Source organism: Carya illinoinensis, chromosome 9 (assembly GCF_018687715.1).
Source record: "Carya illinoinensis cultivar Pawnee chromosome 9, C.illinoinensisPawnee_v1, whole genome shotgun sequence".
In the NCBI taxonomy this organism is placed as follows: domain Eukaryota; kingdom Viridiplantae; phylum Streptophyta; class Magnoliopsida; order Fagales; family Juglandaceae; genus Carya; species Carya illinoinensis.
In genome coordinates this window covers 37,586,755-37,612,065 of record NC_056760.1, presented here as the reverse complement: position 1 = coordinate 37,612,065, position 25,311 = coordinate 37,586,755, and the positions used below count along the sequence as shown (strand labels likewise).

At 35.2% G+C, this 25,311-nt stretch overlaps 1 protein-coding gene across 1 annotated transcript; it reads left to right on the top strand.

Annotated features, from left to right (window-relative positions):
* The first annotated feature begins 606 nt into the window (after positions 1-606).
* On the top strand, positions 607-3,067 carry LOC122275142 (WAT1-related protein At2g37460). The gene is made up of 7 exons (XM_043084102.1): positions 607-890; positions 1,020-1,082; positions 1,181-1,297; positions 1,546-1,786; positions 1,896-2,057; positions 2,327-2,478; positions 2,579-3,067. The coding sequence occupies exons 1-7, from the start codon at positions 694-696 to the stop codon at positions 2,835-2,837; spliced, it is 1,191 nt and encodes a 396-aa protein (XP_042940036.1). The 5' UTR covers positions 607-693; the 3' UTR covers positions 2,838-3,067.
* Positions 3,068-25,311: the final 22,244 nt, after the last annotated feature.

Below are 25,311 nucleotides of genomic sequence, written 5' to 3'. Positions count from 1 at the left end.
AATTATTTTGTGATGGACATGCAAAGCAACCACCGGCCAATCTCATGCAAGTCGTGTCACCTTCAATATAAAATCAAGGATAATTGAAAAAGAGAAATGATTTATATAGTTTTAGGTGTATAAATTATATGCACTATTTTTTAAAAAAATTATTTTTTAATTATAGGTTGCCTTACTTTTTTTTATAAAGAATATGTAAGACTTGCATATTATAAGACTGTATCTAATATTACTTATTAAAAAAATTATATTTTTAAGTTTGTGGAAAGTATTCATTAAATATGAAAATTAAAACCGAAACATTGAAATTAAAGCAAATGGATCCCAAAGCAACTCCACCAGCAAATGAGTGTCAAACCACCCTGGCTTTAAATAAGTAAGCGCACTAGGATTCAAAGCTTTTGCTAACCATGAATTTATACCGATTAATTAGCGAGTACGTACTAGTATTGGGAGACTGATTAAACTCATTTGAAGTCACTATAATGGTGAGTAATAATTGAGTTCTAAATCAGTAGTGGAGTCCCTTGGATTTTGTGAAAAATAATTACTTTACTGCATCGACAGCCTTCTATATATAACCATCACAATTGCAGCCATTGTACACCCCCTCGAGCAGCTGAAAATAATTACATCTGTTGTTCCTTTTTATATATTGAGTGGAAGCCAGCCCTCGATCGATCCTAAAGGATCATGAATATCCAAGCACATAGCACGTTCGAGAGACTTAAACCATTCCTTGCTGTTATATTCTTGCAGTTTGGTTTTGCAGGGATGGATGTTCTCTCTAAGGCTGCACTGAACCAGGGGATGAGCAATTATGTACTCGTTGTCTACCGCCATGTCGTTGCCTTTGTTGTCATTGCCCCTTTTGCAGTGTTTCTAGACAAGTTCTCTCTCTCTCTCTCTCTCTCTCTCTCTCTCTCTCTCTCTCTCTCTCTCTCTCTCTCTCCATTGCTCGGATTATATGTGTACAAGGAGTAAGGGATTGAGTGTTTTTCTGATCTACTTGTTTACAGGAAAGTAAGACCAAAGATGACACTTCCAATCTTCACCAAACTAATAGTGCTCAGCTTACTGGAGTAAATTTTCTACTATACTTATAAATAAGTACTACTCTAATAATCTCATACTTTCTGATATGGCATTATATCTTATATCTTCTAATTTCCATTGACAGGCCAGTAATTGACCAGAACTTTTATTTTTTGGGGATGAAGTATACAACTGCAACTTTTGCAGCTGCTATGACCAATATTCTTCCTGCCCTTACTTTTGTAATGGCCTGCATCCTTAGGTAACCAAAACCATAAAGGAAAAACTTATCACCATGATTACTACATGCAACAAAAATGACACAATTATTCTGTAACTTTTACAAAAGTACTACTCTTCGATTAAAGTTGTGTAAAAAGTGTAGATTAAGTTGTAAAATAGCTGTGTTCAAGTATAAATTTTACAAGCTGACTTTCCCAAAGATGACATGAACGCCTTTCTTTGTAAATGTGAAAATCTTATTTTATTTTGAATTGCATCTCTTCCTAGGCTTGAGGTGCTAAAATTCAAAAGTATCCGTAGCCAAGCTAAGGTAGTAGGGACCATGGCAACAGTTGCAGGAGCCATGGTCATAACACTGGTGAAAGGCCCCATTATCGAGTTGATGTGGACAAAAGGAAGAAGTGGCCACCAACAGCAAAGCGGTGGAGCAAATCTCCAACATTCAATCAAAGGTTCCATAATGATAACAATTGGATGCTTCAGCTGGGCTTGTTTCATGATTCTGCAAGTAAACTACTGTTTCATCTTATAATCTATATTTTATTTATTTATATATATATATATATATTTATATATATATAAAATATAAATCACCTAATGGTTTGTTTGATCTCCAGGCAATCACACTAAAAACATACCCTGCAGAGCTCTCTCTTACAGCTTGGATATGCCTATTAGGGACTCTCGAAGGCACCGTAGTGGCACTAGTAATGGAGAAAGGGAACACTGCCATCTGGTCTATAAATTGGGATGTTAAATTACTGGCAGCTCTCTACAGCGTAAGACTACACGAAGACCAAGATAATTTATATATTAATTTAAAAATTTGCATCGCCTTAATGCATGACTTCCTCGAGGTCATTTTTTGGTCATATATATGGATCATCAAAATACCCTCAAGACACATTATCGATATAGAAGCCTTTCAGGTCAATAGACATTAAAAAAAAAAAATTATTCTTTTTAATAATGGTACGTAATGGATCCAAGATTATGAATAGCATAACTAAATATTCTTTTTAACCAGAGAATTAATACATTCCTGCAGGGTGTAATCTGCTCGGGGTTGGCTTATTACATTCAAGGAGTGATAATGAAAGACAGAGGTCCTGTTTTTGTTACAGCTTTTAATCCCCTATGCATGGTTATTGTTGCTGTTATGGGCTCCTTCGTTCTGGCAGAGCAAATGTATCTTGGAAGGTATCCATCGAGCTTAATTTACTCCACCATCACCACAGCCAACCAAACAATAGGGAAAAGAGATCAAGGACTAACCATTTTTTTGTAATCAATTGTGCAGGGTACTTGGTGCCATTATCATAGTGGTCGGCTTATATCTTGTAGTGTGGGGTAAAAGCAAAGATTACAAGTTATCCTCTACCCCATCCACCAAAGAGCAAACAGCACCAGAAAAGAAAATCATCATAAATGCAGATAGCAATGGAAAGGAAAATTTTAATCCTGAGGTGGTGGCAATTGATGTGTCTGGTTATGGAGGGGAAACTGGAAATACAGATGGACACGAACGAGATGGGCAAAGGAATCTAATCTCAGTCTAACTTATGACTTTCCTGAAAACGATCTCATGCATTCACCTCCATAGTCATGATAGGGTAAACACTACAGCAAAAATATTGAACTTGGCTGGCTGCTGCATGCCTCTTTCAATATTGCGTAGATTACGAACTAGTGGCTTTCATTGAATTTCTGAATTAATTGTCTCTATCAATGATGCAAGAAAAAACGACAATTGACATGAAAATCTAATGATACAGAGTTTGATGATCAATATTCTATATATCGCCAACTAAAATCATGTGACTGATCATGAATAAATAGCATTAATTTGAGCTTGAAATTGAAATGATGGAGAGTTAATTATATCAATCTACAAATTTATAAAGCAATGCGATGGAACGAAAAATTAATTAACTGATGAATCGTCAAACGCTGGATACCAAATAATTCTTAAAAGTTTTTTAGGAAGTTATATTAATTTTATTGATTCTCTTAATTAAAGAATATTTTATGAATATATTAAATTCTTAAGAAGTTAAAGAGGCCTGCAAGTTATTACTTTTGATGGGGGCATATCCTATTAAGAGCTCTTGGTCTCTTTCTCCACTTAGGTAAAGTTTGTGAGATTTTTTTATCACTAGAATAAAAGCAAATGGGAGAAAAGATCAATATGCCCAATTAAACTTTGGAAATTAAGGTTTTAATATTGACGCTTCTTAAAAAAATTATTTATTTTATAATGGCTCCAAGTATATATATTTAATTACATATAATGTTATTTTAATAAATTTAACTATATATACATGATCGGCCGGTTTATGACTAGTACCGAATTCTACCAAGACAGAGACAATCAAAAGCACTAAATCATGACCCTGCTAGCTCCCTAGAGTACCAAACCAGTACCCCATTGTCAACAACTCAAAGACTCCTAAGATGGCCGGTCTTTTCTTGATCTTCTTTCGGGGTATTCAAGTATATAGTTCTATTTTATTTTCAGCAAGTTCAGATATCGTATTATCTTAAAAGAGAGATTACACAGGAATGGAGACGAGACCTCATTACAGACAACAATTATTAATACATCAATTTGAGAAATTTACCTTAATCTCCTGCGTGAAAAATAAAAGAAAAATATGTGAACTAAAACTAAGATTGGATTGGAAGGCAGGGACCGCGCATGCATGGTTGTGCCGAAGCTCATGCAATCTATGTTGCCGGTGTGTTACTAATAGTCTCTGATGTTGGAGATTATTGGAGTTGACATAAGTGTTTTACAACAAACCGACTGTTGCGTAACAGCGTATGGCACCATGTGCTTGCTCAGGTACAATAGCATGTGGGTCTCATTACTCATTTGTATCATGATTCGGTCGTAAAAAATAAAGTTGAAGTGGGCACGCAAGCCCACAACCTGGGGTGGGCAGTGCAGCTCTGAGAATGTTTTGTAAACCACCACACTTTGAGAGGTAGAGAAATATTTGTATTTATAGAGGAGTAAACGTATGGCTATACATGGAAACAAAACACAAATGAAAATAAATCATATAATGAAGAATACATCTCTACAATCATGGAGAGGATTGTTGAATATCGGGAGAGGATTCTGGAGTATCCTCAACATCCCCTCCCCCCCTCCCCCAAGCTAAGTGTGGGATTAGAGCATACACGAAGCTCGGAACGAAAGAGAACAAAGAGTGATTGGGAGACACTCTTGGTGAAATCGTTAGCAATCTGCAAGGAAGAGGGAACATGCTGAGTGCGGATACTGCCGGCAACCACAAGTTCACGAAGAAAATGATAATCCAAATCAATGTGCTTTGAGCACTTGTGAGAGACCGGAGTGATATGCAGATCACAAAGGAGATGTTGCAACCAAAGAACCTTAACAGTAGTGGCAGCAAGGGCACGATACTCAGATTCACAGCTGAACTGAGAGATAGTGGGTTGTTTTTTAGCACTCCAAGAGACAAGATTGTCACCAACGTAAATGGAATAACTTGATGTGGAGTGGCAAGTATATGGACAACTAACCCAATCAGCATTAGAATAAGCAGTGAAAGTGATAGAAGCAGAGGCTGAAAAGGTGAGACCAAAGTGAAGAGTGCCTTTGACGTAATGAATAATGCGTTTGACAGCCTAAAAATGATCCTTGGTGGGAGCATTCAAAAATTGACTGATAGAGTTGACAGAGTGAGCGAGATCAGGCCTAATGATAGTCAGATATTGCAAGGCACTAACAAGAGAGCGATAAAGAGTAACGTCAGAGAAGGGAGGACCATTAGAGGAGAGGCTCTATCCAACAACCATGGGAATGGTGATAGGTTTGCAATCCAAGAGTTGAGCTCAAACAAGAATGTCACGGGCGTACTTGGTTTGACTAAAAAAGAGGCTATCTGAAGCAAAGGTTACCTCAAGACTCAGAAAGTAGTTGAGAAGGCCCAAGTCCTTGGTGGCAAACTCGGCATGAAGCTTGCAAATAAAGGCACTAAGAAGAGAGTGATCACTGCTAGTGACAATAATATCATCTACATATAAGAGAAGATAAATGAGATGCTACTGGTGATGAAGAACAAACAGAGAAGTGTCAGCATAGCTGCAAGAAAACCCAAACTTCAGTAAAAAGGAGCTGAAGCGCTGAAACAAAGCACAAGGAGCCTATTTTAAACCATAGAGAGCTTTCTTGAGCTTGCAAACATGACCAAGAAAGTGAGGATCAACATAACCAGGGGCTACTCCATATAGACAATTTTCTGCAAAATACTATTAAGAAAGTCATCTTCTACATCAAGTTGGCAGAGAGGCTAACCATGAGTATTAGTAAGAGAGAGAACAACATGAATGGTGGACGCCTTGACCATTAGACTAAAAGTATCGGTATAGTTAAGTCCAGGGAGCTAAGTATAACCCTTCGCTACAAGACGAGCCTTGAGACGATCAATGGATCCATCGGAGAGATGGTTTGGAAAACCCACTTGGAGCCCACAATATTCTTGTTGGAGGAGGGACATGGCACCAGGTCCCAAGTATGATTGGCATGGAGAGCTTTAATCTCATCATCCATGGTGGCAAGCCAGGTAGGATTCTTGGCAATAGATTTGAAACCACGAGGCTTTAAGGAGGAGAGCAAGGCATAAATAAGTTCAGAAACATGTTGGCTAAGATAGGCAGGATGGTGTGGCCGGAAATCACCTCATTTGGCACGAGTGACCATTGGATGAAAGGAAAGAGGGGCAGAGGGGGCTGGATTGGTAGGGGCATGACGCTCTGGGCTCGCGGGCTGACAAGGTAGAACAACAAGATCTTGTTGGGTTGGAGACTCATGGGCAGGAGTGGAGTCAACTTGGGAAACCTGCAGGGGCTCAACAAAATGATCAACATAGAAACCATAGGGAGTGGATTCGGTCTGAGAAACAGTGCTGGATAGAGTGTAGTATGGAAGTGAGGCAGTGGGCATAGATGGGGTTTGGGCTCAGCTGGGCTCACTAAAGGAGGAATAATCCAAGGTAGTTATGGGCCAGACAGGAGAGTTCGGAATAAGGGAAAAATGGGTTTCATCAAAGCGGGCATGGTGAGTAACATAAATTATCGTGGTGGTTGGATCTAAGCAACGGAAACCTTCGTAGGAAGGACTATACCCTAAAAAAGTACAAGAAATGCTTAGGGAATTTATGGGAAGCATATTCACGTAAGCAAGGAAAAACTTGACAACCAAATGGATGAAAATTTATGTAATGAGGGGCCTTACCATGCAAGAGTTCAAATGGAGAAATGCTTCCAAGAAGCGGTGCAGGCAACTAGTTAATGATGTATGTCGCAATACTGAAAGTGTCAACCCAATAAGAAGTGGGAGCACATGAATGAAATAAGAGAGCAAGGCTCATCTCAGTCACGTGATGGTGCTTATGTTCAACATGACCATTTTGGGATGGTGTATAAGGACAGGACATTTGGTGATGAATCCCGGTAGAGCGAAGATGAGACTGAAAATGTAGACTAAGAAATTCAGCACCACCTTCACTCTGAAAAATTTTAATTTTGCAAGAGAGTTAATTTTGCACAAATTTTTGAAATTGAAGAAAAATTTCATAGAAATTAGACTTCAACTTTATAGGATAAAGCTAAGTAAAACAAGAATGGTCATCAATAAAAATAACATAATATGAAAACCCATTATCGATTTTACCGGGGTAGGGCCCCATATATCATAGTGAACAAGGCCTGAAATAACATTAGATCGAGTATCATTCGTGGAAAATGGGAGCTTGTGGCTCTTGGCAAGTTGACACGTAGAACAAAGAGAAGGATTAGGCAATATTGATGTAAGAGAAAGTTGTCCTTTTTTATTCAATAAAGAAATAACAGAAGGGTTAACATGCCCAAGATGTGCATGCCATAAATCATACTATGCTTTAAGAGTAGATTTATTGAGGACATAAATAAAGCAGCATTGCCGCGCTCCAGTATGTAGAGACCACCATCACGTTTTCCGGTTGCCACCACCTTTCTTGTGTTGCGGTTTTGAACAACAAAGGAAGAATCAGTAAAGATAACTTGTAAAAAAAATCAGAGGTTAACTTACTAATGGAAGAGATTTTTGGTAAGGTGGGGAACAACTAAAACATCAAGCGAAGGCAAGTCGGGAAAAGAGTGAGAGGTACTAACGCGGGTGATGGGTAAAGAAGCTCCATTGCCCACAACAACATTGTCCTTACCAACAATTGCTCAGAGGAGTCTAGGGATGTCAAATTTGGTGTCATGTGAGCGGAGGTGCCAATGTCAAGGTACCAATCAGAGGAGGGACCATCGAACAGAGAACAAGAACTCTGAAAAGCTTTAGCTAGCTGCGCCAAAAAATCCGAGTGGTCATAGTGTTTCCTGCACTTATCAGCGGTATGGCCCTCAGTTTTACAGATTTGGCATCTTGGATTATAAGGACGTTGATTGCGACCAAAGCCATTAGAGTGGCTACTGGTGTTGCTAAAAGAAGAGTGGCCTGAGTTCCCATGAGAACCACCGCGAGAGCAACGGTTGTGGGACTGGTTTCCACATCCAAATGAGGAGCGGGTGGCTATAAAAGCTATAGAAGAGAGGGAGTTCAATTCTAAATATTTTTGAAAGAGATCATAGCTTTCGGCCAGAGGAACCAGATCATCAAACAAAGGCAACAATGAGAGAGCCAGCTACGTGGAGGAGAAACCAGCAAAGTCGATGCCAAGGCCACAGAGAAACCATTGAGATTTATCAACTTCATCCATGGGATGTCCAATGGCTAGCAACTGATCACAAAGAGATTTGAAATCTTGGGAAAAATCAACAACAGACTGAGAACCTTTCTTCATCAGCTACAACTCATCTTTGAGACTGATCTCATGAGTTTTGGATCCATGATTGAAAGCACGCTCAAAAGCAAGCCAAACATCACTGGAGGTGGGAAGGCCAATTGCGGTAGCCATGGCTTCTTCAGAGGGGGAAGAAAGACTGAGGCTTAGGATGCATTGGTCTTTAGCCTTCCATTCTAGAAATTTTGGGTTTATGGTTGAAGAACCTTCAATGGTGGCAATAGGTTTCGGCAGGGAGCCATCAAAAAAGCCAAGATAATTTTGACAGTCAAAGAGAGGGATAAGTTGGCTCTTCTAAAGCAAGTAATTGGTGGCTGAGAGTTTAATGGTGACCATGTGAACCATGGTGTTGAAAGAGAGAGGCTTGATAGCTATGGAGGAAGAGGAAAGCAATAGACTAGAAAAGAAATGGATGTTAATCCAAAGACCCGACTGATACCATGAGAATGTTTTGTAAAACGACGTCGTTTTGCATCTGATTTTTTTTTTTTTAGTTTACCTGCTTTATTAAACGGCACCGTTCCATTTAACTAGGAACGACGTCGTTTCGCTATGGCCCGTTGCATTAAGCCATTTCTCTTCGCCCTTTGGCCTTCAGTTCTTCATTTCTCTTCATTTACCCCTCCTCCTCGCCCTCGCCCCCTCGCCCCGAGACCTCAGAGTCTAACTCAGCTCACAGCCTCACACGACGGCCCTCAGTCTCATCAGCACAGCCTCTCATTCTCTGTCTTAGATCTTCACGCCGCTGTAGTGCCGCTTTGACTTGCCGCCTTCCTGCATCCTGCCGAGTGTAGTGCCCACTGGTCAGTGCCATTCCCAGTTCCCAATTGGTAATTTTAGGTTAAATAATGTAATGTAATGTAATGGTCCCTTATTCAGTTGTTCTTCAATTTAATTTGTTAGTGTATTACGATGGCTGCATTTTAACAGCATGGTTGTTATAGGAATGTAAATGGGGTTGCATGCAAAGTGTTTGTGAAAATGCCTGAACTAATTTTATAATTATGATCAGATTATTATTGGTATGCTCAAGGCCATTAATTCAAGTAGCTAGGCTGGTTTTGTGTGCAATTGATCAGCTTATTTATAAGTCATTTAATTTGACAAGCACGTATATGGCAATATGCCATTGACTCTAAATTCCAAGCACGTTTTCTCCTACCTAAATTTATACCTCCCTCTATTTTTCATATATGATAATAATAATTAAGTTGACATTGTGACTATAATATGTTATAAATTTGTGCAGTAGTCGAATATTAGGTTTATGGAGTATTTTTTAATACCATATATATATATGAGCATTTATCAAAAAATTGAAGTTGCATATTGGCTTATATATATAATACACGTTAGAAATGTATGTGTGTATGTTCTTTCTCCATTTACATGTAAAAAAGATTTGTCCAATTTTTTTCAATTTCCCCCACTCAAAACAATTCACAAAACACTTATACCCTCAGGAACTACATAACACCCAAACCAGTTTTATATGCTATGCTGCCAATACAAATCCCAAACAACAAAATATGAACTGAAAAATCCTTGATCTCACCACTTCAAGTGAAATAAGTTTCTTTTCCTAATCAGGATAGGCTAGGCTCTAACACTAATACAATTTTTCCCACCGGCATATTAATTAAAGGGTTGTCATAGAGTTGTCATACCTACACAATTAGTGTTTTTGTTTCCCTACTCCCCTCCCATTGTAATAATTTTTTTGCAGAATTAATAACATTTTCCCCAAGGAATGACCACCCCACTGCCACTTGCCAACTAAACTTCAATTCATTGTAACTCAGACCCTAACTTTAACAGAAATATACCCCATCAATAATCATCATTAACTTTAATGGAAACATATATTAAGAGACAAAAGCCATTATACTAAAAAAAAAAAATTCAATGGAATAAAGGATAATTTTGTCTTCTATAAAGTTATTGGAGATATTTTATGGAGAGGTAACAGACACTGACACTTTATATTATGTCCAGTTGCACCGGGTCAAAGTTTCAGAGGTTAAACCAAAATGGGTAGACAGAGAATTGTAATTATTTCTGGAATACTAGGGTTCTAACATCCTAAGTGTAGGCACACAGCAAATGTAGACAGAGAGTTACCAAATCAAACAAATATATTCAAATATATTTGTAAGACTAACTCTTAAGGAATACAGTTAAAGAGCTAATTAGAAAGCGATGCACTGAATAGAAAATCTTAATAAAATACTTTTGAAATATGGATTTCAAAAGTAAATAGGTTCACATAACTGCCAAATCAAATGACAATACAGACACATAAATTTTCCCACCTCAAAGTCATTGTTCCCCATGTGATGAGAGAGTGAAGTACTCTGCCTCATGGGGTGTACTCTGATGTTGTAAAAGCATTTATGGCCTTCTTATTTACTATGTATGGCTTATTTAATTGAGAAACTTCTTAATATGTGTCAGATTAAAAATTATATTTTTTAATTTTTTTTAATAAACTTCTTAATTTATATATATATATATATATATATATGTGTGTGTGTGTGTGTGTCAGATTTTAAGCTATGGAGTTGCAACCATATGGGACCCCAGAACAAGATCAGGATGCCACAATTCCGTCCCCAGCACCGAGATCCAGACCCACTTTCAGAACACAAACTTCGTGTGCAAGTAGTCAATTCCCACTCCCGGTAGACATAGAAGATGAGAATACATTTAATGAGGAGGATGAGATGGGTATTAGGGATGAGCCGGATGTACCACCTCCATCCACGAAGGCCAGGCCACCACGTCCATGATAAAAAAAAAAAAAAAAAGGTCGTGGATATGGGAACATTTCACCAAAGTTGGCGGTGATCCCGAGGAACCGCACGCGGCTTGCAACCATTGTGGCCAAGAAGTTGCATGTCATTCAAAGAAACAAGGCACCGCTTTTTTGATATCACATCTAAATGATTGCCAGAGGTATAAGATAGCGAAGGGATTGGCAGCCAAAGATTAGACAACACTAAGTTATGAAACTTCTATTGCGACTGATGGTACGCAACTTAAGAAAATGGTCATCCCTCAATACAATGAGAAGATATTGAGAGATGTGCTTGCCAAGATGATAATTGAAGATGAGATGCCTTTTACTACAGTTGAGAAAAGAGGGTTCTAAAAGTTTATCAAGCTCATTGAGCCACGATTCCCATTGCCATCATGGTAAATAGTGATGCGAGATTGTATGAAAAGGCATTTAAAAGACAAGGCTGAGATGAGAAAAATGTTTGTGACAATTGGCTAGAGAGTCTCATTTACTACTGACACATGGACGTTTATACAAAATGTTTCCTACATGTGTATTACAACACACTACATTGATAGCTCATGGACTTTAAGAAAACAAATTATTGGATTCAAATAAATCAATAATCATAAGGGTGCATCAATTAGGGTGGAGATGGATGATTGCTTGAAAGATTGGGGAATTCAGAAAGTTTTATGCATTACAGTTGACAATGCCAGTGCCAATGATACTGCAATTGAATGGTTCAAGCGGAATACAAGAGTGAAAGATGATGTCATCTGGGACCATGAGTTTATCCATATTCATTGTTGTGCTCACATAATCAACCTGATTGTTACTGAGGGGTTAAAAGAGGTTGACGGTTCCATTACAAAAGTCCGCAACATTGTGCGGTATGTGAGGGCTTGCCCCCAAAGGCTTAAAAAATTCAGGGTAATAGAAGAACAACTTGGGATAAAACATTCACGAACGTTGTGCTTGGACGTTCCCACTCATGGAACTCTACATATATGATGTTGGATGTGGCACAAAAGTACCAAAAGTGTTTGAGCTGATGGAGGTGGAGGATGGGGGCCTTAAGTATGCTTTGCTGGAGCCTGCAGGAAAGGGGCTCAGTCCGCCAGACACACATGATTGGACGAGTGTAGGATTCTTTGTCACATTTTTGTAGATTTTTTATGATATTACAATGAAAATATCTAGATCCGCATACACGACTGCAAACTTGTGGTTCAGTTAGATCTCGACACTACACCACCACTTGGAAGATGGTTGTGATAACCCTGGTGGACTGTTATTTGATATGGCTTAGAGGATACTATCCAAATATAATAAATATAGGGGGTAAGTTGAGAAGATAAATAGATTACTCTTTGTTACTGTAATCCTTGACCCCCGAATCAAGTTGGCCATGATTTAATATTGGGCAAATTTCGTCCTTGGGGTAATGAAGGCTGCATCATTTATTACAGTGCTTAAAATTGATCTCGATGACTTATACAACCACTACAAAAATAGTAGATAGCTTTCATCTTCAGCTGGTACCTCATACTTGACTCCGACACCTCCCTTTAATGACCTTAGCCCAATAGGTGCATTGCCTCGACGCCGTCAGAATTACAACATTATGAATGAGTATCATCAGCTCGTTGCATCGAAGAATATTATAGGGTGTACTTCAGAGGTTGAACGGTATTTTATGGAAGAGGTCGAAGCACCTAGTCCTGCATTTGAGATATGCATTTGGTGGAAGGCTAATTCCACTAAGTATCAAATCCTTTCCTGTATTGCCCGAGATGTGCTAGCCATTCCTATTACAACGATTGCATCTGAGTCGGCGTTTAGCACTGGAGGTCGAGTGTTGGATGCTTTCCAGAGTTCTTTGTCACAGTCAACCGGGAGGCCCTCGTTTGCACATAGAACTGGATCAATGATACACCCATTGGACTAGATAGCATTGGCATTGATGATAAGAGCTATAGGCTTGAAGAGGGTAACCTTATTTTACTTGTTTTTTTATTATTGATTATTTTAATTGTTTTTATGATTTCATAAATCTATTTAATTTATATTTTTTGATCATTTCACAATGTAATTGTGAACCCCAGTATAGTTGCCGATGACTGATGGAGTATGGATAAAGATAAGTCGATATCAGAATTAACTTAATCTTTATTGATATTAATGGTAATTAAATTTTAGTTTTATTGTGTTCAATTTTCTGGATCAATTTTGGTTACATTTATTGATTGAATACATTTTTTATCTTAATTTAAGGTACTTCGAATGACCAAGTACGATGTTGTAAATGATGTTTTTTTTTTTTTTTTGTTGAATCAATATGTTTATTCTTATGGACTGTTTAATCAAACTTTGAAATAGGCTATTATTTCTATTATTAATTGTTTAGGACTTTTTGAATTATGTATAATAATTAATTATACAGTCTAACGTGTTCAAACAGATTTGACCTTTTGGGATGAAAATATTATCCCTAATACTCGTTGTACCTAAACCAAAATATATATTTAATAATTTTTAGTCAAAACAAGATTTTATATATTTCAAGAAAATTGAAAATAAGAATGAAATCTATACAAAAATACCTCAAATTAATAAAAACTAAAGTTTCACCTTTCAAGTACCAAGTACCAAGCTAGCATCACATACAAAAACAAAAAAGAGAAATATTAATAGAGTAGAAAATACATATTCAACCTCCATTCAATAAAATAATTCCTATTTGTTTAATTGAGAAATACTACACAAGAATAAAATCTATATAAAGTGAGTTTTTATGAAACAAGGATAAATAAATTTAAAACAAGATGTTTATTTTACAAGTCGGAAGTTGGAATTCCAGCATCGATCGAAACTCCGAATTCTGATCGAATTTTGGAATTCAGAATTTCGATTGGAATTCAGAATTCCGATCGGAATCGAACTCCGATTCTTTTCGGAGTCAGAATCAAAGATCGATTTCGACTCCGACAAAAGTTGGAAGTCGGAACTTCGATTCTGACTCCGTCGAAGTCGGAGCACAAGCCTAATACAAACACTAGTATAAAAATGCCCTATACTACTAAAATACCTGAACGCGCCATATCACTAATGACCCTTCTTCTTATTCGCCTCTTGTATAAAAACTCCCCTTATCATTAATTTGGAACGCACCGTTCCATCAACTTCTATCCCATTTCTCCTCTTCAATAACGACCAATGTTTCCATTTATATCTTCTGCTTTGTTCCACTTCATTTCACTACTAACACAAGATGACAAGGAGAAGCATGATCAGGACCATTCGATTATCATTTTCTTAGTAACCTAGTCTGTATTTTAATGGTTCATAAGAATTCTATTAATCATCTTTTAACGATCATCTCTTCATAATTCTATTATGTGATATCAACTGATTAAGAATCTTATTGTTAATAATTCATTTATATGACAATCATTTTATATCAAATTAGAAGAATTAAATATGCATATTGTTGCCCAGATGACTAACACAAGATAGGGGTGAATTGAGTTGTATTTAAAAATTAATAATTATAAATCAAATACACAATATAAAATATAAACAAAATATGAAGCAATAATAAATATAAAGAGTAAGGGTAAGAGAAGCAAACTCAGTATGTTAAGGAGGTTTGGCCCCACTGCCTATGTCATCGCCTCAAGCTATCCCTTGAGGATCTCCAAATTCACTATTCAACCTCTTTCAGGTGGAGATAGAAACCTATTACACCTTTGAACAATACCGCCACAAAGGATCTATGTAGAAGACCCTATACACTTGCAATCACCTTACACATGATGATTCAACTATTCCCTATGTAGAACACTTTCTACGCACATAATGGTTATACACATCCTTTTACTGATACAAGAGCTAATAGTTGGTAGGTTATCAAAAAACACTCATCAATGAGTGAAATAAAAACAATACAGTGCAAACTATATCTCTCTCAAAATGAACAAGGGTTAAGGCTTAATGCTTAGAGAAAAGAGAATGAAAGTTTTGAATGAATGTTGTATGCTCTTGGGGTTATAAATCTGAAACTCTTAAATGATCTATTTATAGGCATATGAGACTTCATATTCAAATTTAAAAAGATTCACATGTCATAGACAACATCATTTACTTTTTCAAAAAATTCAAATAAAAGATTCTTCTATTTCAATTGTCAAAGACAACATCATTCATTTTTCAAAAAATTCAAATAAAAGTTTCATCTTTTTCATTTGTTAAAGACAACATCATTCACTTTTCAAAAATTTCAAACCTAATCTTTTTATTTTTTGCATATAACAAAATGAGTACTATTTACTTTTCAAACAAAATCATCTACCTTTTGTATAAGTCAAAAAGAGTATCAATCACTTTTGAAATATTCAAATAAAGCATGCACATGTAAAAGATGACAATCAATCATCTTTAATATTTTCAAAATTCAAACATTTAATCATGTCATTCACATGTGAAAGATGACAATCAATCATCTTTTAAAATTTTTAAATTTAATTTTTAAAATATTCATGCACGTGGAAAATGTATTTTAATGCTTTATAATAAAATATTAATTTTGAGCCTTAATCCTAATTTCAAATTTTTTAAGAGATATACAAAATTACTTTATGAGCTTTAATGTGAATTTATTCAATTCTTGCTCAATCTTGGTTCTTTAATATGGTTGATTCCATTGTGTAGATAATTTGAGTTTGATACTCATTTATTATTTGAATTTATTTGTTATCATCAAAATCAATGTGTAGATATATAATTACACGAAACTTAAACCCTTGAGTTCAACAATCTCCCCCTTTTTGATGATGAAAAATACTTGGTGGAACGTAAAACCTGTATTAATACTTAAACTCCCCCTGAGAATGTGCGTTAGTTTTTCAAGCAAAAGATGTGCGTGAGTTTTTCAAACAAAAGTATAAATATAATTCCAAACATATATAACACGTTTAGCAATTCAAACAATGTTAATGTTCTAGTCTAAAACTTCTCCTCCTTTTGGCATCATTAAAAATGATCCGCAACAAGTAAATGGATTGAAAAAAATGATGTGTTAGTAGAAACTGTAGATAGTTGAAAAATTGGAGCCGCCTATGACCCAACAAGTGCTGCAAAGCCCTGAAATTTAACTCTATGAATTTAGTGTGGCTGAAAATTTGAACAATCGCATGATGTTGTTGACAAATAAGATTGAGGGTTCTGAGTTTCTATAAAAAAAAATGATAATTTTCATTCATCTGATACCATTCTCATATCTATAACTCATCTGCATTAATTTAACATTCTTTCTTTAAGCTTTCAATTCTTTTCTTAATGGCTCATTCTTCTAACATTCATCTAGATCCATCTATAAGGTATTCTATACTTCAATCTCCTGTCATTTCTGCAGCTGCGATTGGTGCCATGCTGCAGTAAGAAAATAATAATTTGGCAAATAAGTCAGACTCCGATGCTATCTATGACTAGGTGAGTCTTGGGACTTGCTACTCCTCTATAGTTGCTTTTTTCCAGTGGCTACAAGCCATAAACCATGAGGTTGAAAAGTTTAAAGAACAAATTGTTGTGTTTCAGCGAATTGTTTAAAAGTCTCACACAAGGGAAGGAATCCTTCGGCAGAAGAATAAACAGTTGAAATCCCTATTAGATTCTTTATCTGCTTGCCAGTTCCCATCGATACAGATCACATGATATTGTATGAAGATAATGAGCGTCTCAAACATGAGGGTAAGAACCTCAAGTTTATATAAAAGTATTTATAAAAAATCATCTTTCTATTTTTATTGACTCTAGTATATATTTTAAGATATATTTATAACAAATATCATATCTATTTCTTTTCTAATCATACATAATCTATCTTCTGGGTGAAAATATTTACTAACTGATCGTGTGTGTTTGTGAACTCTAGGACAATATCGCCCTTCTACACATGATCTCGAAAAAAACGATATTTAATTTCAATATGCTTAGTTCTAGAATGTTGTATTGGGTTCTTTGAAAGATTTATAGTACTTGTATTATCACATTTGATTGGAATGTGATTATACATAATTTTAAAATCTTTAAATTGTTGCTTCATGTAAAGAACTTGAGCACAACAACAACCCGCAGCAACATATTCTGCCTCAGTAGTAGATAATACAACATAATTTTACTTTTTACTAAACTAATAAACTAGTGCATGATCTAAGAAATAACATGCTCTACTAGTGCATTTTCAATCAATTTTGCAACCAACATAATTTGCATCTATGTAGCTGATTAGATTAAAAGATGTGTACTTAGGGTACCATAACACTAGGTTAATTGTATCATTAAGATATTTAAGAATACTTTTAACTGCAATCAAATGAGATTTTTTTGAAGATGATTGAAAGCGTGCACATAAGCACACACTGAACATAATATCTGGTCTACTAGTTGTTAAATATAATAAGCTACCAGTCATACCTCGATCTACCTTCGAGTCAACTGGCTTACCGGATTCATTTTTATCAAGTTTAGTGGATGGGCTCATTGGTGTTCCAATTTCCTTAGCACCTTCCATCCCAAAATTTTTGAGTAATTCCTTAATATATTTTGACTGATTGATCAATATTTCACTTTTTTCTTGCTTGATTTGCAATCCAAGAAAGAATGTTAGTTCTCTTATCATGCTTATTTCAAATTCTTCCTGCATAGTACCTCGTGAAGGTTTTGCCAAAATTTGTTCCATTGGATGATCTTTCATAAATTTTCACTATTTGATTGCATCTTGCATTAAATTTTGATGATCTTTCCCCATGTCTCCATGTTGGACTTCATCTTTTGTGTTCTCTTTGTTGAGATTAAGACTTTTCGTAATATTTATACCTCATATTTCTTCATCAACGAATTTCTTGGAGAGTAGAAAATTAGATTCATCAAATACTACACGCATAGTTATACAATCAAAATCTTTTTATTGAATACTCTATAAGATTTACTATTAGTAGAATACTTGAGAAATATACATTCATCAGATTTTGCATCAAACTTGCCTAAATTATCCATATCATTCAAAATAAAAAATTTGCATCCAAATACATGAAAGTAATCAATGTTGGGTCTTTTCTCATTCCAAAACTAATAGGAGGTTTTATCTAACTTAGACCTTAACATAACTTTATTTATAACATAACATGCAGTACTTACGACTTCGACCTAAAAATAATTAGGCAAGTTGTTCTCATTGAATATTGTTCTTGTCATTTCTTAAAGAGATATTTTTCCTCTCTACTATCCCATTTTGTTGAGGAGTTTGAGGAGCAGAGAAATTATGCACAAAATCATTCTCATCACAAAAAGTTTTAATATTTTTATTAACAAACTCTTTTCTCATATCACTTCGGATACTTGAAATAGTATAGTCATTTTCATTTTGAATTCTCTTTCATAACTTGGTAAAGGCATAATGTGTCTCATCTTTATGAGTAAGAAAGATAACCCAAATATATCTAGAGAAATCATCAACAATAACAAATGCATAATATTTTCTTCCTAAACTTGCAACTCTATTTGGTCCAAAAATATCCATGTGTATTAGTTGCAATGGTCTAGTAGTAGAAATATATTTCTTAATTTTAAAATAAGTTTTTGTTTGTTTACCAAATTGACATGCATCACAAATTGTCTTTAAAAAAATTTTCCTTTGGTAAACCTTTCACAAGATCATTTTTTAAAAGTTTGGAAATAAGTTCCATGTTAGCATGACCTAGTCTTCTATGCTATAGCCAACTAGTTTTATTTTGAGCTGAAAAATAAATAGTATCTTGTGAAGTAATTTTTTCAAAATCGATTGTATAAACATTGTTGCTTCTAAAAGTAATAAAACAAACATTACAATCATGATCATTCAAAATAATGCACTTATCCATTTTGAAAGTAACTGTAAATCATTTATCATATAATTGACTTATACTCAAAAGATTATGTTTTACACTTTCAACAAGTAGAACATCTTTGATTATGAGAGAAAATTTATTACCAATTTTACCTATTCTCAATCTTCTATTTCGAGTTGTCTCCAAATGTCATGTATCCTTCTTTAGATCTAAAATAAAAAAACTTAGTCTTGTCTCCCGTCATGTGTCTTGAATATTTACTATCTAAAAACAATTTACTTTTGCTTGTGGAAGACTTCATGCATACCTATAAAAACGATTATAATGATTTTTTTTTGTACCCAAGTTCTTTGAGTCCTTTATTTATTAGTATTAGAAAAAATAAGATTTTTAAGTACCTATATAACCCTAATAGTCATTGTATGCTTTCTTCTAATAGAACAAGCATGATAATTATGACAATTTTTATTATAAAAATTACAAATAGCTTGTGGCATATATGAAGATCGTGAGTGATTATAATAGTATCTTTATTTGACAAAATTATTTTTATGAAAAGAATTTTGAATACTTGGTGTAGAAGGATTATCAAAAAAGTTTTTATAAGGTTTGTATTTTTGTTTTGGCATGTATTCCAAGTCTGTTTAGTCAAAAACACATATTTGACCACCAAGAGTTTTTCAAAATTTCTTTTTCCATTCGTAATTTTTTTAACAATATTTTCTAAATAAGTATTTTTCTTCTTCAACTTAGGATTTCCGTTTTTCAAAATGATGTTTTCTTTTATTAAAATATCAATTTCGTTTGTTAAAAAAGAATTTTTCCTTTTCAAAGCAGTATACTTGATACCCAATTTTTCAAGTTTCTCATATACCTCTTCTAAAACATTTTGCAATTCTTCATATGAAGGATCTTCAATATTATCAAGATTTGTTACCCCAAGGTCATCTTTAGCTATAAGACAAAGATTTGCTGATTTTCCATACTTGCTTCACTATCTGAGCTGCTTGAATCATCATCACATGTAACTTTTATTGTTTTCTTGCCCTTATTTCGATCTTTCTTTAGTATAGAACAATCTGGTTTAATATGTCTAGACTTATTACATTTATAATAAATTAAAGTGTCATTTTTACCTGAATTTTTCTTGAAAATTGTTTTGAAAGATTTCCTCAGACGAGCTATATTTTTCTTTAAGAACCTCTTAATTCTTCTTGTTATCATTGCAACTTCTTCGTCTTTGTCGTCATTTTCCTCATCTTCATTACTTTCACTTTCATGAGGAACAACTTTAAGTGTCAAGCTCTTTTTTGGCTTTCCTTATTTTTCTCCTCTTTTCAATGTGTACTTATGGGTGATAAGTGGCCCTATGAGTTCATTCACTTGAGTTTCTTGAGGTCTCTAGTTTAAAAAATCGCTGTTACTTTTGATTCCCAGCTGTTTATGATGTTAGTAAAATGAGTATATATACTAAAAATAGATTCATCATCATTCATCTTAAATATTTCATATTCATGAATAAGAATATAAATTTTTTATTCCTTTACTTGTGAAGTTCTTTTATAAGTAACTTCCAAATTATCCCAAATCCCAAATTTCTTTTTTCGTAGTGCAAGTCATTATTCTATTAAACTCATTTCTATTGAGAACATTATATAATAAATTCATAGCAGTTAAATTGAATGTATAAACTCTATCATCTTCACGATCAAACTCTTCTTCTTCTTTTTTGACCTTTACTCCATCAACCACTTTTGTTGAAATATAAGATCCATTCACAATATATTTTCAGATTTCTCGACCTTGAGTCTGAAGGAATATTCTCATTCTAACTTTCCAGAATGAGTAATTGTCTCTGTTGAACCCAAGATTTCAAGTTTTGTGTAATTATATATTTACACATGGATTTTGATGATAACAAATGAATTCAAAGAATAAAAAAGTTTCAAACTCAAGTTGTCTAAACAATAGAGTCAAGCACATCAAGGAAACAAGTATGAGCAAGAAGGGAACAAGTTCACATTAAAATTATAGAGTAATGTTGTAAATCTCTTCAAAATTCGAAATTAGGATTAATGCTCAAAATTAATATTTTATCATAAAGCATTAAAATATATTTTTCACATGTGCATGAATATTTTTTAAAATTTTGAAAGATGATTGATTGTCATCTTTTACATATGCATGCCTTGATTAAAGGGTTGAACTTTGAAAATATTAAAGATGATTGATTGTCATCTTTCACATGTGCATGTTTTATTTGAATATTTTCAAAAGTGATTGATACTTTTTTAGACTTATACAAGAGGTAGATGATTTTGTTTGAAAAATTTGAAAAGTAAAGTGTGCTCATTTTGTCATATGCAAAAAGTAAAAAATTAGGTTTGAATTTTTTGAAAATGAAAGTGTGTTCATTTTGTCATATGCCAAAAGTAAAAGATTAGGTTTGATTTTTTTTTTTAAAAGTGAATGATGTTGTCTTTAACAATTGAAAAAGAAGAACCTTTTATTTGAATTTTTTGAAAAAGTGAATGATGTTGTCTTTAACATGTGAATCTTTTTAAATTTGAATATGAAGTCTCATATGCCTATAAATAGATCATTTGAGAGCTTCACATTTACAACACCAAGAGCATACAACATTCATTCAAAACTTTCATTCTCTCTTCTCTAAGCATTGAGTCTTAATCCTTGTTCATTTTGAGAGATATAGTTTGAGCTGTATTGTTCTTATTTCACTCATTAAGGAGTGTTTTCTGATAACCTACCCACTATCAGCTTTTGTATAAAAAAAAGGGTATGTATAACCCTTATGCGTGTAGAAAGTATTCTACACGGGGAATAGTTGAATCACGTGTAAGGTGATTGCAAGTGTAGATGGTGTTCTACACGGATCCTTTGTAGCGGTGTTGTTCAAAGGTGTAATAGGTTTCTATCTCCACCTGAAAGAGGTTGAATAGTGAATTTGGGAATCCTCAAGGGGTAGCTTGAGGCGAGGACGTAGGCAGTGGGGCCGAACCTCGTTAACATACTGAGTTTGCTTCTCTCTTACCCTTACTCATTATATTTATTGTTATTTCATATTTTGCTTATATTTTATATTATATATTTGATTTATAATTGTTATTTTTTTTAATACAACTCAATTCACCCCCCCTCTTGTGTTAGTCATCTGGGCAACAGTCTCCACAAAAGAGTGGAGGTCGACTGATAGATTGACATTGACCAAATGAAACTGCAATGTTAGCTATAAGATCTTAACTCAAAAGATAGTTAATCTTATAATAAAGTCATTGCTCTGATACCAATTGTTGTCCAGATGACTAACACAATGGGGGGTTGAATTGAGTTGTATTTAAAAATTAATAATTATAAATCAAATACACAATATAAAACATAAACAAAATACAAAGTAGTGAAAAATATAAAGAGTAAGGGTAAGAGAGAAGTAAACTCAGTATGTTAACGAGGTTTGGCCCCACTGCCTACATCCTCGCCTCAAGTTACCCCTTGAGAATCTCAAAATTTACTATTCAACCACTTTCAGGTGGAGATAGAAACCTATTATACTTTTGAATAATACCGCTATAAAGGATCCATGTAAAACACCCTTTACACTTGCAATCACCTTACACATGATGATTCAACTATTTCCTGTGTAGAACACTTTCTACATACACAAGGGTTATACACACCCTTTTGCTGATACAAGAGCTAATAGTGGGTAAGTTATTCACTTTTCAAAAGTTTCAAACCTAATCTTTTTACTTTTTGCATATGACAAAATGAGTACTATTTACTTTTCAAACAAAGTCATCTACCTTTTTCATAAGTCGAAAAGAGCATCAATCAATTTTGAAAATATTCAAATAAGCATGCACATGTGAAAGATGACAATCAATCATATTTAATATTTTCAAAATTCAAACCTTTAATCATGTCATGCACATATAAAAGATGACAATTAATTATCTTTCAAAATTTTCAAATTTAATTTTCAAAATATTCATGCACATGTGGAAAATAGATTTTAATGTTTTATGATAAAATATTAATTTTGAGTCTTAATCCTATTTTCAAATTTTTCAAGAAATGTACAAAATTACTCTTTGAGTTTTAATGTAAACTTGCTCCCTTCTTATTCATGCTTGGTTTCTTGATGTGTTTAACTCCATTATGTAGACAATTTGAGCTTGAGACTCCTTTATTTTTTGAATTAATTTGTTATCATTAAAATCAATGTATAGATATATAATTACGCGAAACTTGAAACCTTGAGTTCACATATCCTTTTGTATAAATACACTTCCATGCAACACGTGACCTCTCTTAAACTACACATTCTCCAAAATTCATAATATAAGTTAGAGTAATGCTACTCATAATCCTAATTCTCATCATCCTCTCACCATCCCATGATATGACATTAGATAATTAGAAATTATTTATTATATTTCACTTGTCATGAACCTATAATTTAATACCACATCATATGATGATAAGAGAATGACGAGAAATATGATGATAAATAGTTTTTTTTTCTATCAGTTCTAGTTAGAGTGCACAAAAAGCCGCTACCCGACCAGACATTCAAAATTCAGACCCGACCTGAAAATAACCAAACTGATAGGAAACGTGTTTAGGATTAGAAAATTCAGTTATATTTCAAAAGTTATTGGGCTAGCTGATTTGAACCAAGCAGATTATCTACCTACATTACTTGAAATATGTGTTGAACAATGTTGTTAAGCTTTGATTAAAATAAAAGTAAATATAAAAATAAAATAAACAATAAAATCGAATCAAAAATACTGATTTTTAATTTTTAGAAAGGGTAGTTCTACCCAACCTCCTAGATATTACCTCTGAAATGTGCCCCTCGATGTGGACATGGGACGTGCCTCCCACATTAGCAAAGTGAAAAGCAATCCAAGGAAAGCAGCCAAGCTTAGGAAAATCAACCAAGCTACTTCTGAGATCCCTTTGCACTGCCATTCCAAATCCAAGCCAAAAATCATAAAAAGTAATCATGCCAATAACTACAAGGAAAGAAATCAAACTTCCTAATCATGAAAAGCAACCAAACTTTTGAAATCGGTGAACTTCTTAGATCCCTTCACACTACTCCTTCCAAATCCAAGCAAACAAATCGACCACATTGTCTACCACTCCATAACTGTACCCAACTTCCGTCCCTCATTATCCAACTAACTCCTTCCAAAATAAAAAAAGGCATATGGAGATATTGGCACCCATAACAATTCGCATCATCGTTGATTGAACATCGTCCACCACACCACCTCCATGCTACTGCAACCAAGTTGGTTTACAAATGAGTTTTCCCCTTGCCCATTAAAAATTTGGTATAGAAAAAAAAAATTGAAAGATGAGAAAAATTCTTCTTCTCTTACATCCTAGCTAGCCCATTGCTGATGTCATGTTTCGCAGCCCAAAAACCTCCATGGAGGCCCACGCTTCTGGCACCTGCAAGAAGAGCGAAGAGTGGACTCTGGCGGAGTCCATGAATTCTCCAATGCTAAAGTTAGTCGATAGCTCTTAGGTGAATGAGTATGTAGAAGTGAAAAGTCAATCAAATCTTTTCCCGTGGGTGAGATCGAGGTATTTATACTCGGCTTGGGCTCTGTTGTTAAGAGAGATCATGGGGTGTCAGGCCATGCCCAGGTCAGACTTACCACCTCCCTGCCATTACGGTGTGGTGTCATGCGAGGAGGACGATTCAAGGCACCATCTCCTCATGAGAGGAAGAGGACGACGGATCCTTCTGGGGATAAAGCCAGGAAAACGACGGCACGTCACAACCCACTCTACGGGTCCTCAGGGAGTGCTGGCCCTTGGGTAAAGCAGCCAAAGAACAAAGACAGTCAGGGTTGTCGCTCCCCCCACTCCCCCCACATGGGGAAGGGCGATGTCGTATCCAAGCTTGTTGAGTGCGACCGCATAGACTTCTTCTTCAAGAGCCCCCCTCCTCCCCCCTCCCCAAGATCCTCTTGGAGCTGCCGACCATCAGGCCCTCCTCTTCCACAAGCCCTTGTTATGCCTCTGTCGCGCTACCATTCCCACTTTTTGAAGAGGAGGACAATTCAATTTTTGAGGTTGCATTCTTTGGTTCCTTTTCACCCCCCCCCCCCCGCCCCGCGGACAGTGCCAAGGAAGCTACCCATGGAGACTTGGAGGCAGTTCGGGAGATGCACGTATCTCCTGGCGATTCTCTGAATCTTGCAGGGTAAGAGGCAGAAGTAGGAGAAGCGAAAGAAGGAGAAGAAGGAAATGAAGGAGATGAAGATGTAGAAGAAGAGGAAGGAGACAAGGAGGAAGAAGATGAGGAGGACGAAGAAGAAAAGGAAGAAGACGAGGAGCATGATGAAGAAGAGGAAGAGGAAGAGAGAATAGAAGAAGAGAGGGTCCTTGAGGGGGGGCGAGGATTGTGAGATCGGGCTCGTTGATCCCTCCACCACTCCAATGATTTGTGACCAAGGAGAAGCGT